At 34.0% G+C, this 14,075-nt stretch overlaps 1 protein-coding gene across 1 annotated transcript; it reads right to left on the minus strand.

The window, feature by feature from the left end:
- Positions 1-8,367: 8,367 nt before the first annotated feature.
- Positions 8,368-10,398, minus strand: LOC109004425 (phospholipase A1-IIgamma-like). Its single transcript, XM_018982964.2, has 2 exons — positions 9,584-10,398; positions 8,368-9,296 (listed from the first exon to the last, which is right to left on the minus strand). The coding sequence occupies exons 1-2, from the start codon at positions 10,247-10,249 to the stop codon at positions 8,676-8,678; spliced, it is 1,287 nt and encodes a 428-aa protein (XP_018838509.1). The 5' UTR covers positions 10,250-10,398; the 3' UTR covers positions 8,368-8,675.
- Between the last annotated feature and the right edge of the window lie 3,677 nt (positions 10,399-14,075).

A 14,075-nucleotide genomic window follows, 5' to 3' on the forward strand; every position in this document is an offset into this window, starting at 1 on the left:
ATCTTGGAAATTCTCAGATTCGAACTGCTTGGCTGAGAGCCAACAATCTTGTTCTATCTTGGCTCATGAATTCCATAACCAAAGAGATTCGTGGAAGTCTACTATATTTCACAAGTGCATATGACATTTGGAAAGAACTCAAGACAAGGTATCTTCGAAGTGATGGTCCAGAGTCTTTACTCTAGAAAAATCTCTTAGTTCTATCTCTCAAACATCAAGATCTGTTACCGAGTATTTTAATGAATTCAAGACCCTCTGGGATGAATACATTAGTTACAGACCAATTCCAGCTTGTAGATGTGGAATTCTTGACAAATGTTCTTGCAATCTTTTACAAAACTTCACAGAAAGGCAACAATCCGATTATGTGATGAAGTTTCTCATTGGCCTGCATGATTCTTATTCTATGAGAAGAAGTCAATTACTTCTCCAATCACCTTTGCCTTCTATGAACAAAGTATTTTCTTTACTACTGCAAGAAGAAAGCCAAAGATCATTAACTAATACTATTGGCATTTCTATGGACTCCCATGCAATGGTTACTGCACAAACACATAAATCAGTTGCTACAAATGGTACTCGGTTCACAAAGTCAAAAGCAAAAGTAGATGTCATTTGTTCTCACTGTGGATACAATGGACATCTTGCAGACAAATGCTTCCAATTAATTGGATACCCACCTGGATGGAAAGGCCCACAAGGCAAGAGAGTTTTTCCTACTCAACATGGAAATGCAAACACCAGATTGCCTACTGCAAATGTTGCTTCTTCTTTGGATTCAGATTCAAGCATCTTAAATATATTTTCTCAAGAGCAAATTCAAAACCTGCTTTCCCTTGCAAATAGCTTATCCCATACAAACATAAGTCCTAATTCCACAGCAAATACTGCTTCTACCTCAGGTATTATATCTTGTCACACTGCTTATGTTGGAAAAAATAATTCCCTATGGATTCTTGATACAGGAGCAACAGATCATATGATCTGTTCTCCACATCTTTTCAATACCATTTCTTTACCCAGAAAATCCTCTATGGTCCATTTACCAAATGGCCAATCTGTTCCAATTGCCTTCATTGGAAATGTAAATTTCTCATCTGATATAACCTTACATAATGCCCTTTATATTCCTTCATTCAATGTTAATCTCATATCTGCTTCAAAACTCACAAAAGATAATTCTATTGGATTATTTTTCTTTCAATCCAAATGCATTTTGCAGAACCTACACAACTGGAGGATGATTGGGCTTGCTGAACTAAAGTCTGGCCTATACTATCTACAACAACCTTCTGCTTAAGAAAGGAGTAAACTAGATTTGACTTGTGCACCTTCTGTTTCCTTAGCAAATAATTGTAACCTTCATGCTGATATTTGGCATCTTCAACTAGGACATCTTCCATCTGCCAGATTAAAGATCATTAGTCAAATAGATTCCAATGTACTAGCAAATCAAAACCATATCTGTGAAGTCTGTCCTTTAGCCAAACAGAAAAAGCTATCATTCTCTGTATCAAATAGCTATTCAAATAAACCATTTCAATTAGTCCATGGTGATATTTGGGGTCCTTTCTCAACTATTTCATATTCTGGTTTCAATTACTTCTTAACAATTGTAGATGACTATACAAGATTCACTTGGCTTTATCTCATGAAAACTAAAACAGAAACTCGCATTATTCTTACAAATTTTGTTTCTTATATTCAAACCCAGTTCAACACAACCATTCAAACTCTTAGGACTGATAATGGTCAAGAGTTTAACATGCCTAATTTCTATAATGAACATGGCATAATACATCAATTATCTTGTGTTGAGACCCCACAACAAAATGGTAGAGTTGAAAGAAAACATCAACATTTACTTAATGTTGCTAGAGCTTTGCTTTTTCAGTCAAAGTTGCCTATTTCTTATTGGACAGATTGTGTGTTAACAGCAACACACCTCATCAATCGAACCCTTTCTTCTATCCTCAAAAATCAGACACCATACTTCCTTCTGTTTCAAAAACATCCAGATTACAACTATTTTAAAGTTTTTGGATGTTTGTGTTTTGCTAGCACACTCACAGCTCATAGAGGAAAATTCCAACCAAGAGCTTCAAAGTGCATCTTTCTAGGTTATCCACCAAATATCAAAGGGTATAAACTTTTGGATCTTGTCACTCTCAAAACATTTGTTTCCAGAAATGTGGTTTTCCATGAATCCATATTTCCTTCAATACCAAACACAGTCCATACACCCTTTGTTTTTCCTAATTTTCCTCAGTTTTTTGAATCTTCAAAACCAAATCTTCCTTCACCTCCTATTACAGCAAATTCCCCTTCATTTCCTATTACATCAAATCCTCAAATTGAAAACACTCAAACTGAAACTCTTAGAAGGTCTCAAAGAATCATAAATGCTCCTACATACTTGCAGAATTTCTATTGTGGTCATACGGCACAAACAAGTTCAGTTGCTCAATCATCTCCCAACTGCAATTCAGTCTCTAATGCAGGTAAGCCTCATTCTATATTTCCTTATCTTTCTACTTCTCAATTATCCCCTAGATATAAAGCCCTTACTGCTGCCATTACTTCAACCTTTGAACCTAAAACCTTCAAACAAGCTATTTCTCATCCTCAATGGCAAACTGCCATGGCAGAAGAAATAAAAGCTCTTGAGCTAAATAAAACTTGGGATCTTGCTATCTTGCCTCCAAATAAGATTGCAATAGGTTGTAAATGGGTCTATCATATCAAGTTTAAGGCTGATGGCACAGTTGAGAGGTATAAAGCAAGGCTAGTAGCAAAGGGCTACACTCAACAAGAGGGGCTAGATTTTTTTGACACTTATTCTCCTGTTGCCAAGATGACAACTGTGAGAGTATTACTTGCTATTGCTACCATAAAACAGTGGCATTTACATCAATTAGATGTAAATAATGCTTTCTTGCATGAAGATCTTGATGAAGAAGTGTATATGCAACTATCACCAGGCTATTCCTCTACTAATGACCCTCGAGTATGCAAGCTTAAAAAGAGTCTTTATGGGCTGAAACAGGCATCAAGACAATGGTTCTCCAAATTGTCTCATTCCTTGATTCAACTTGGCTTTACTCAGGGTAAATCAGATTCTTCATTATTCATCAAGCAAACACCTTCAAATTTCATAGCTTTACTCATTTATGTGGATGATGTAATCCTTGCATCTGATAGCATTGATCAGATTAATATGGTAAAGCAGTTTTTACATGACTCTTTTACAATCAAGGATCTTGGTGAACTTAAATATATCTTGGGTCTGGAAGTAGCTAGATCAGCTAAGGGCATCACTGTTTCTCAAAGAAAATATGCCCTAGACATTCTCCAAGATAGTGGTTTTTCTGGTTGTAAACCAGTAGCCTTTCCTATGGAGTCCAATCTAAAACTAAGTGCAACTGATTCTTCACCAACTCTAACTGATCCTACATCATATCGAAGACTTGTAGGTCGATTGTTGTATTTAACTATAACTCGACCTGACATAGCCTATTATGTTCAAGCATTAAGTCAGTTTATGACTAATCCAAGTACATTGCATCTTCAAGCTGCCGAGAGGGTACTCCGATATATTAAAGCTACACCAGGACAGGGACTTTTCATGTCTGCCAAATCATCTCTACATCTGAAGGCATATTCAGACAGTGACTGGGGTGGCTGTTTGGACACTAGAAGAAGTGTAACTGGGTTCACAGTGTTTATAGGAGACTCTCTTATTTCATGGAAATCGAAGAAACAGCCTACTGTTAGTAGGTCATCTGCTGAAGCTGAGTACAGGGCTTTAGCAACAACTACATGTGAAATCCAATGGCTCATATATCTGCTAGCTGATTTAAATGTTCAACATTCTCAAGCTGCCTTATTATATACTGATAGCAAACCCGCTTCTGAAATTGCTTCCAATCCTGTGCATCACGAAAGGACTAAGCATATTCAACTGGACTGTCACTTAGTTCGGGAAAAATTACAAGAATGCCTCATCAAAATCATACACATTCCTTCTAAATATCAATTAGCTGATATATTAACCAAACCCCTTGGTTCACTCAGTTTTCATCATCTTATTTACAAGATGGGAATGATTAATATCCATTCTCATCTTGAGGGGGGGTGTTGGAGTTTACAAAATCATATAGAAGGTCTGGAGTTAAAAGCTCAAGAAGCCAAACAGAAACAGAAGACTACAGAAGGCTTACGTTCATGATATTGGTAGAAATTGGTAGTTAAGTTAGTTATTCATATATGAGTATTAGTGGTCCAGATGGCAAGTTGTAAATGGTCATTGTATCTATATAAACAAACTGATTGTATAGCATTTAAATTCACTTGATCAAATAATGAGAAGTACAGATTGCATTATTCTTCTATAATTTCTCTGTTTTTCCATAACTTTACAATTGCATGCATGCTTTTCCGAAGGGATCTCCAGACTCCAAGGGTAGTAAAGATCATGGCCATTGATCATTCATCATCATGAAGTGCCCAAAACCGATAAGAATAATTAAAAAAAAAAAAAAGAAGTTAAAAATCCCAATCATAAAATTTTTATTTATTTTCGTATTATTAATATATTATACCACATTTGAAACGTAATTATATTTTGAGAAAGTTTACTTTGCCTCCCCAAGTTGACTACTCCTTTAGTTATACTAAACTATAACATGTGATCATATTGAAATAATTTAGTTACAGTCATTTTTAAAATTATTTTTAAATTTAAAAGAAACTATTTATTCATCAAATATATTTTATATTAATTATTTTTCTCTTCCTTTTATATTAATTATTTATCTCTCCCAATATAATTAGAATATAATTACTAATTAATATATAATATTATGAATAGTAAAATATGATAAAATAAAATAAATTCATAATTAAAAAAATAAAAAAAAAATTAAAATTATTAATTACTCATTACTATATAATAAATAAATGGATAATCCAATGTGGAGATTTGATGTGAATAGATAAAGTCAAATTCATCTTATATTATTTTATTGTCATATAATGAAAAATGACTATTCTAATATGGAGACTTATGTGAATGGAATAGCTAAAAATTAAATTCATCTTATATTCATAAAAAAATATTCTTTAACTTTAACTAATCTAACGAGAGTTAGAAGTTAATGGTTTGAAAATTAGTAACATGAACAGGCCATTGGGCTTTACTGTTAGATGACTTGCAAGAGCAGTAGGACCAAAAAATCTAGTTTGGGGAGTAAATTTATAAAATAATTTTATTGGAGGACCTTAATCGATCCCCTTAGAACAATAATAGGCACACGGGACCCTCAGTACTATATATAATTCCGAGCTGCTTTGATTGCTTGGGTTATCTAGCTTTGATCATATCCTTATAACAACTAAGATCATTGAAAAAGAACAACCATGCATTGAGAATATGGATTAAGTAGTAGTGAGAGGCTTACTTCCGAATAGTTCGATAAATGAAAGGGTACTATATGCTTCAAATATATATATATATATATATATATGTATATGGACACTGATCATAAACAGATAAAAAAACCAACTTGTATCCATTATCTGATCTATTGAGTGCTGGATTAGTACCACTGTAGCACTCTTGATCATGGAGCTGTGATCATACTAAATAACATGGCTTAACTACATCTTTTGGCCGGCCAGTACTTATCATTTTTCATCTGCCTATGTTGTAAACTCTTCGTGAATGTGTCATGTGTAGACTCTTTTTGACAAATAAAATGAGAAATGTATAACTATTTTACATTTCTATTTAAAATAAAAGTAGTTAAGTACTATACAATAAAAAGTGTTTGTAATGAAGTGGTATAATTGTATTGACAGATTGTAAAATAAATATATCATTACCCTTTTGTCAAACTTCTCGAGGGTAAAAAGTTGGTTCTACACCAGAGGTACATATTTAGTACTCTCTCTCTCTCTCTATCTCTATATATATATATATATATATATGAGAGAGAAGTGTTATATTGGCCACAGAGAGATCGACATCTAATAAAAATAAATTCACAAATTGATATGACTTGATATGTTATGTTAGATTAATCTATTTTATAATAAAAGTATATTTAGAATCTAACATATCGCATTAAATCATCTTCGTTTATGAGTTTACTTTTATAAAATCTCTTTATAAATAGTCAAAATATTTCTCTATCTGATTATCTATGGCGCCAAGGTGCCCTCTTAGCCTAAATAAATTATAATGAAGAAGAAAAGTCTTGAAGGAAAGTTTTCCACGCAACTCATGTTCACGACCCACAAAAATACATACCAATTTTTATGTAGGACTTGCCGGCCCAATACAAAATGAGGCCTTGGGGCAAAAATGTTTTGGCAATGTTATTTGTCGAGGGAGTATTTTGCACATCAATAGTCTTGTCATGACATTATCACTCTTTATAACAGTATGCAACATGCATGGAGATCATGTCAAGTAACTTTTTTTTTTTTTTTTTGTATTTTTGTATTTTTGTAACAGGGCTTTCACTTTTTTCCATTTTTTTACATGAGTTTTGTAAATTAGGCCTTCTTCCTTTATTTATTTTTTTAATTTTATAGATGAGATCATATATTAAGTTTCTATATAAATTTTATACAAGAAAATGTAAACATTATCGTGTAACTTAATATAATACATTAGATCTACTTTATAAAAAAAAATTATAAAAGAGATTGAAACTAATGTTTATATATTCTTCTTCAATGAATATTACAAACGATATGTGATGGCAAATATATACAAATGTATGTCAACGATGATCCCATGATTAAAGGAGGGAATCTGTCAATATAAATATAAATAGTAGCTAGCTGTCCGCATGAATTGAAGGGGAAGATATCTGCTTGTGAGCTGGAGTTTGATTCATGGGATTGTTAAGTACCGAAGCTTTCAATGTGGAGGATTTATTCACATGAAGCAGGGGATCAAATGTATGTCATGTGCTGTCATAATAATCTAATACATCGTATTAAAACACGTCAAAGAGTTATATCAACGAAATTTACGTGAAAACTAGACATTTATTTTCGTTTGAAAGCAAAAGACCAAACAGAATTTTTAAGGTTATTAGATACCCGCCTTGAGCGGCCCTGTTTTTAGTTAGTGCATGCATGATGCGTTTCAGCTGTTATATACGTCGTTCGTATTAATGCCGTGACTCAAAAGTACGTAGTACTACTATATGTGTGATACCTTTAAGTGGAGAATCATGCAATACGTACACGGTACGTACATAGGAGACTGGAGACCCACATAACTTCGTCCTTCCATGGCAACAACAAATTCCTAGCAGATCAAAGGAATTAAAAGGATTTACATATATATAGATATATATATATATATAATATATGTACATCATGAGAGAGAGGAGCTTGATAAATCATGCAGAACCACTAGTTGTGAAAGATAAATTTATAATTGAAAATATTTGCGGCAATGTGATTTTTGCTGCAAATTAAAAACCACGAATTACCGACATATCTTAAATGGTCAGAAACAAAAGAACGAAAATGTAAGAATTGACCTTTTGCAACAAAATTTTTATCACTGCAAAAAAATATTATCTACAAATTTTTTCTAATGAGTTTAATTTTGTGGGAAAAAATATTTAATTTTCAAAGATTAAACTCGTGACAAATAAAATTTGGTCTAATATAATTATTTGCGGCTAGAATTTTTTGACAACGTGAATTTAGTGGCAAAACGTAATTATTTGCTACCAAATAGTATTCGCAGGAACTGTAAATTTTTTGTCACCAACCAATTCTGTCACTAATGAATGCATATGTTATCGTGTAAAAAAATATTACCTTCAAACTTTTTCTGATGAGCTTAATTTTATGAAAAAAAGTCTTTAATTTTCACAGATTAATATAACTCGTGACCAATAAAATGGTCCAATATAGTTATTTGCGGTTAGAGTTTTCTGACGACATGAATTTGGTGGCAAAGTGTAATTATTTGCTACCAAATAGTATTCACGGGAATTAAAAAATTTTTGTCACCAACCAATTTCGTCACTAATGAATGCATATGTTATCGTAAAAAAATATTACTTGCAAACTTTTTCTGATGAGCTTAAATTTGTGGAAAAAAGTCTTTAATTTTCACAAATTGTAACTCGTGACAAATAAAATGGTCCAATATAATTATTTGCGGTGAGAATCTTCTGACGACGTGAATTTGGTGGCAAAATGTAATTATTTGTTATCAAATAATATTCTTGGAAAAAATTTCTGTCCCAAAAGCCACTATTTGTAGTAGTGGCATTATTTAGCATGTATCATATTATTGATGTTGAGCACACGGACAAGAGGAGAATATATTTATTTAGCATATATATAAGGTTCAAACAACGATCCTTATTAATTATTACACAAAAATAACCCTAATTTCGCTTTTTAACAGCAAGGACGACGACCTGGAAATTTTACACACTGACACGGCTTATTCTTTACTTATATTTTCTAATAATTAAGCTAATTAATGCCGGCCAAAGCAATTAACGCATGCAATCAGATCTCCACATGATTAATGTAGCTAGATCAAAGAGCAATACCAAACTTATACTTGGAGACGATCGAAAGAAACCCAACCAATGTAACGCCCATATATGTATAAAGCATTAATAGTTCAATTAATTAGGATTGAAGTCTTCCTCTTCATGATCCATCATTTTCCAGGAACCATCAGCCTGTTGAACCATGCCCTTGTTCTGCACGCATCGCCATGATGTCGGAACAAGATACTCATCCTTCAAAGCATCCATCGTCTTGTTTACAAGTGCAATATCCCGATGAACCACCAACTTGAACCTTCCTAATATACTCCCGTCTGTCCCTGCAACTCCATGCAGGTAACCCTCCAAGTTATGCCAAGTCGATAGATTTCCAGGGCTCTTCAGGTAGTTCGAGTTGCGAGTATCGATTTTCAACTCTTCTCCCACATCCGAGTACCCTATTAAGGGATAGCTGGGAACAAGATCGGGAGAATTTCGGACGCGTAAAACTCGAAGACGATCTTTATATCCAGAGAACACCTTCTTGAAATTTGAGTCTCCCACGCGGGGGCTGGCAAATACTATTGCTGTTACCGGACAGGCTACCTTTCTCTGATCTTTCGGCTTGTTGAATCCATTGGCAACTATGTCAACAGCATTTAGAGTTGCAATTGCTGCACCCAAGCTGTGGCCAGTTATTGTTATGCTGATTTCCTCGTTCTTGAATTCTTCCAATAGTCTCCTAATCTCACCAAGAACCTGGATAAACGAAATAATAGTTTGGTTGTCGGCAGGACCGGAACCAGGAATAGGAAATATAATATAGAGGGAGGGCAAATTAATTATCGAAGTCTGCAAAATTAGTTTTTATCGAAATTTCCTTGTAGAAAAAACATAAAACTTTTATGATATGGGGTTGTCGGATATTTTTGTTTCAAATTCATCGATGAGTTCTGAACTGCATGTTTCATAAATAATAAAAAAAAAAAACAAGATCATTCGAATACGATAGGCAAAGAAATTGTCAAAATATTGCGTAGTCGTACCTGGTTCCTGGCACTAGTCTTATTGAAGGAAGAACGGGGATCATCAGAAGTGTAGATGGAATACCAACCATGGTGCACCTTAGGATCACCCTCAGCTCCAAGTATTTTGGAAGCTGAAACCAGAATAAATTCTAAATCGTTTATCCACTCCAAAGTCTGTACTGTTCCTCTCCAAGCAATCACGATATCCCTCCTCCCTAGCAAGGCCTTCCCTTCATCCGTGGCTACTGCAACATAACCTAACCAATTTGATTCCTTGCTCCATGCCTCCCTCGATAACGACTTTATGATAAATGAGTCGGGGACGTCGATTTCTGATGTTGCATACAAAAACTTTGTCACATTATATTTGAAAGGATTGCCCTTCTCTAAACTCACCTTAGAGAAGAAATCCTTCTTAGCATATCGGCTACTTCCTGCAAATCTAGACACCTTCTCTGTATCAAAGGCATCATACGTAGCTTGAGCCATTTCTCCATAGTGAATTAGGTACCGGCGAAGATCAATGTCGAGAGGGTCCAACAAACCCTCCCAATTATTCTTCCCGCTAAGGCTCTTCCAGTTTTTGGCTATGCTACCCATCTTTTTCTTCAACCCAAACCACCTTGTGAGGATAACTCCTATCGCATGCTTTATAGACACTGCTTGAGAAATCAATGACTTCATTTATATAGAACACCGATAGTCAAACTTTTGATCCAACCTTCTACCTTGTATTCCTTTGAATTCTCAACTAAAATCTATTTAATGATAGCTGGATTGTGTGGATGAAATCTTGCTACCATAATCATACTTTCAAAGCTAGATCTCTAGCTAGGATTCAATAACTTGTTCAAATAACTCAAGAATATATCAACAGGTTTAATTCCTTTCTGCAAACCAAACAAAAGAAGAAAAGGAAAAGTCAATTGATATGTTGTCATTAGAAATAAGAAAGCGTTAAGCACACTACAATTTTTACTACAAAAACTTTATAAAGTGAGATATTGGCAGTTCATGTGCATGATTGCTTCCACATTAATTATCAAGGTAATATATATGGCTTTGATTATAATTTTGATCTGCGACGCATCATTTTTTGAAACTTATGCAGTAGTACTGCATGTCTCTAGCAATACTCTAATTAGATATATAATTGAGATATGTATGGCTAATTGGACCCTTGTCATGTTATTCATTAAACCGTCGTCTTATCCAAGGAAGGGCAGTTCAAACTTCAAATGCGCCCCGGTTAGAGAAATCGAAAAAAACCCTTAGCAAAAGATTTTTAAAAATTAAAGTGTTCATGAAAGTCCTTATTTGACCAAGTCATGAAGAAATTGAAATTAACTGAATCACAAAGAAAGCTACGTACTCAAAGGGATAGCTTGCAACTAAGGCAGTAGTATTGATCGATCGGCACCGCCTTTAATTTATGGGAGAAGGTCCCAAGTAAAAGGAAAGAACAAGAAAAAAAAAAGCGAGAGGCCTCCGACGGAGAAACCGAGAGAAGCCCCTAGCAATAAATAAATTATTAGTTAATTAAAATTAGAATTATCATGTTAATAATCGCCTAATTATTAGACCTCGAAACATATTGACGTGCCGCCCTGCTCTAAAGACGACGTGCATGCCACGTTAGCTAGCTCCCATTAAACCGATCGAGATATTATAAAAAAAATGGCTTCCCAACATAGATCATATAAAACCTCAAACAGCTTGTCAAAGGTAAATATATACATGACGGTTCAATGAGTGAATCAGGCACGAAAAAATGTCGTTTAACGTACGAATGGGAATTGATCAGCTTCACTAATATTTTAATTTAAATGCTTAAAGCGAGGTGCTTTCTATATCCCTTCAAGACTGGCATGCGTACGTGTCGAACATGATCTGCAAATCTAATGCCATAGATCATGACCCAGCTCGTGCAATGCATATAAGGCTGATGCAGTTTTGATAATTAGTCAAGTAAGACACCGTGATCATGCATGCATGAGACCATATATCCACATGATGAATCGTGATATTCTTGTCTTTGAAGGCTGGCCTTAATTACCACTTTTTCTTCCTTTTTTTTTTTTTTTTTTTCCCTAGGCTTTTTTTTTCTATAGGCCAGAGAGACCTTCCCACTTTTTTCTGTATAGAAATAATTATTCTCCCCAGATATTCGAAGTCATCAAAAACAATATTAATACTAGAAGTAGTACTAGTACTACTGATCATGGTACGTAGTAGCAACCTCGCTAGCAGCTTCATACTCATAGTACTATTGTTTTAATTTCCAGGTCTAGCTGATAGAAATAATTATACAAAACTTCACCTGCATGCAACATGGTGTATGCTGCAGGTCTTTGAAAGATTAATGAATATTAGCTAGCCTTAGTTTTCAATGTATAATTTTTTCAACCCATATGGTAAGAAATTAAGTACATTTTCTCATATATATATATATATGAGCATATTAATTATGCTAAGTACATGATCTGCACTCCACTCAAAACTTGATGCAGACAACTCAACCGCGACTATATATCCTTGTTGACAAATAATATCAATGCATGAACGCTTTTCTTGTGTGGTCGTAAATCATCTCAAGGCGCATGCAGGCAGGCAGTCTTGGCTTTGAAGTTATCAAACCAAAACATACATGGAAAAAAACAAAAGATGCTTGGAAGTCTAAGAAGGCAGGTATTTATTGCAAGTTTAGATACTTTGCTGAGCCTTGACAGAAAAGGAATGAAAAATAAAAGGAGAAATATTCTATATATGCATGCCTGAGGGTTTTATAATTTGATCATCCAAAGCCAGAGGAGTGTGACTCCCCCGGCCCGGCCTCCACACTTATTAACTCTACATGGAAGTGTCATAACATGAGTCGTGAGTGTTCATGCTCTTTACCTAGCTACCCGACGTTATAAACACCAATTCCTTCCATGTCAGTTTACTTTTCCGGATGAAAATTTAAAAAAAAAAAAGAAAAAGAAAGCAAAAGAAAGGAGAAGAGAAGATCAGAGACAAATTAATGAACGGATTCGGGTGTTAACGGGTAGGTAAAGTGTCAATGTGAATAAATTATATCTTCTATGTTTTGTCATTGCAGCAGTCTCGCACGGCACTTAATTCCTTGAAATGCCAACGTTTTTCATTGCCAAACAATCATGATCACCACCATCGGCTTGGAAAGTGACTGGGATAATTTAATTATATTTGAGTATAAAACTTAAGGACTACTCCTTAAGTTATCCTAAAATACGATTAGAGTACCATATACAGAACATGATCAGAAACATCATAAATAAAATTTAAGAAATTAGAAAAAAATGTTATCATGTTATGAATGTCGTACCTAGGTACGTATAAATTTGATAATCAGCCTTGTCATCCTTGTTAGATAAACAGATTGGACCACTAATGTGCATGCACTAGTTCGATGTCTAGCTGGTGAGAGAATTCCCAATCGTATTGCCATATTTCTCAACATGCATGCATGCTATAAGAGAAATAACTGGTACTACAAAAATATTTCATAAAAGTAAACGTACAAATTGACTTGATTTAATATCATAATATGTTAGATATATTTTACAATAAAAATAATTTTACAATTTGACTTATTATAGCAAGTCTATAAAAAAAAATATTATAAACGTATATTTTAAAAGAATAATGCTAGAGAGAAGCCATTATAGCAGTGCATATGCTTTGCACTCACTGCATGACTGCTTTTAGTTGATTGTTTACAACACTCACTTGGAGAGATGTGTGGTCTAAATGATGTCACATTATGTGTACAAAATAAATACATTTAATAATAACTCTATCTATATTTATTCATTTTAAAATTGACGCGAGACATCAAGTCCATATCATATCATGTCGCGGATAGACATATAATGATTAACGCAGAGGATGGGCTTTTAGAATTGGGCCTATCGAGGATACTTTTCCCAACACTTGCTTCAATCAGAATATCAATTTTTGTGCTTACGCCAAATTGTCTATTTATTTTCTAACTTGTTATTTAGAAATATAAGAGCTGATCTGGTTCATGAAAATACTTATAAATATGTTGGAAGTGGGATGAATATTTTGTACATGAGAGGTGATAGATCTACAAATAGATCTTATAAAAATAAATTTATAAAATAATATAACTTAACATAATACGTTAAATTTACGTTACAATAAAAAAAATTTACGATCGGTCTATTTTAAAGCACATGAATTTATAAGTTTATTGACAACATTTTTCTTAGTATATATAACATAAAATTCAAAGAAACAGTGACACCAGTCAGGTAGAGTCAGTCCAGGTCTGCTTCATTCACTACTTTAGATTGGGCCTGGGCTCAGGTGTTTCTTTCTGGGCTTAAATTTAGGCCGAGCGCCTGGAATGCGGACTCCTAGTTTTCCACACCCGAAAAGAAAAAGTAATCCTGTCCAAAAAATAAAAAAGAAGTAATAAATAAATAAAATAAATAAATAATTTAAGGTATTATTCAGAGTGGGG

The sequence above is a fragment of the Juglans regia genome, chromosome 3 (assembly GCF_001411555.2).
Source record: "Juglans regia cultivar Chandler chromosome 3, Walnut 2.0, whole genome shotgun sequence".
In the NCBI taxonomy this organism is placed as follows: domain Eukaryota; kingdom Viridiplantae; phylum Streptophyta; class Magnoliopsida; order Fagales; family Juglandaceae; genus Juglans; species Juglans regia.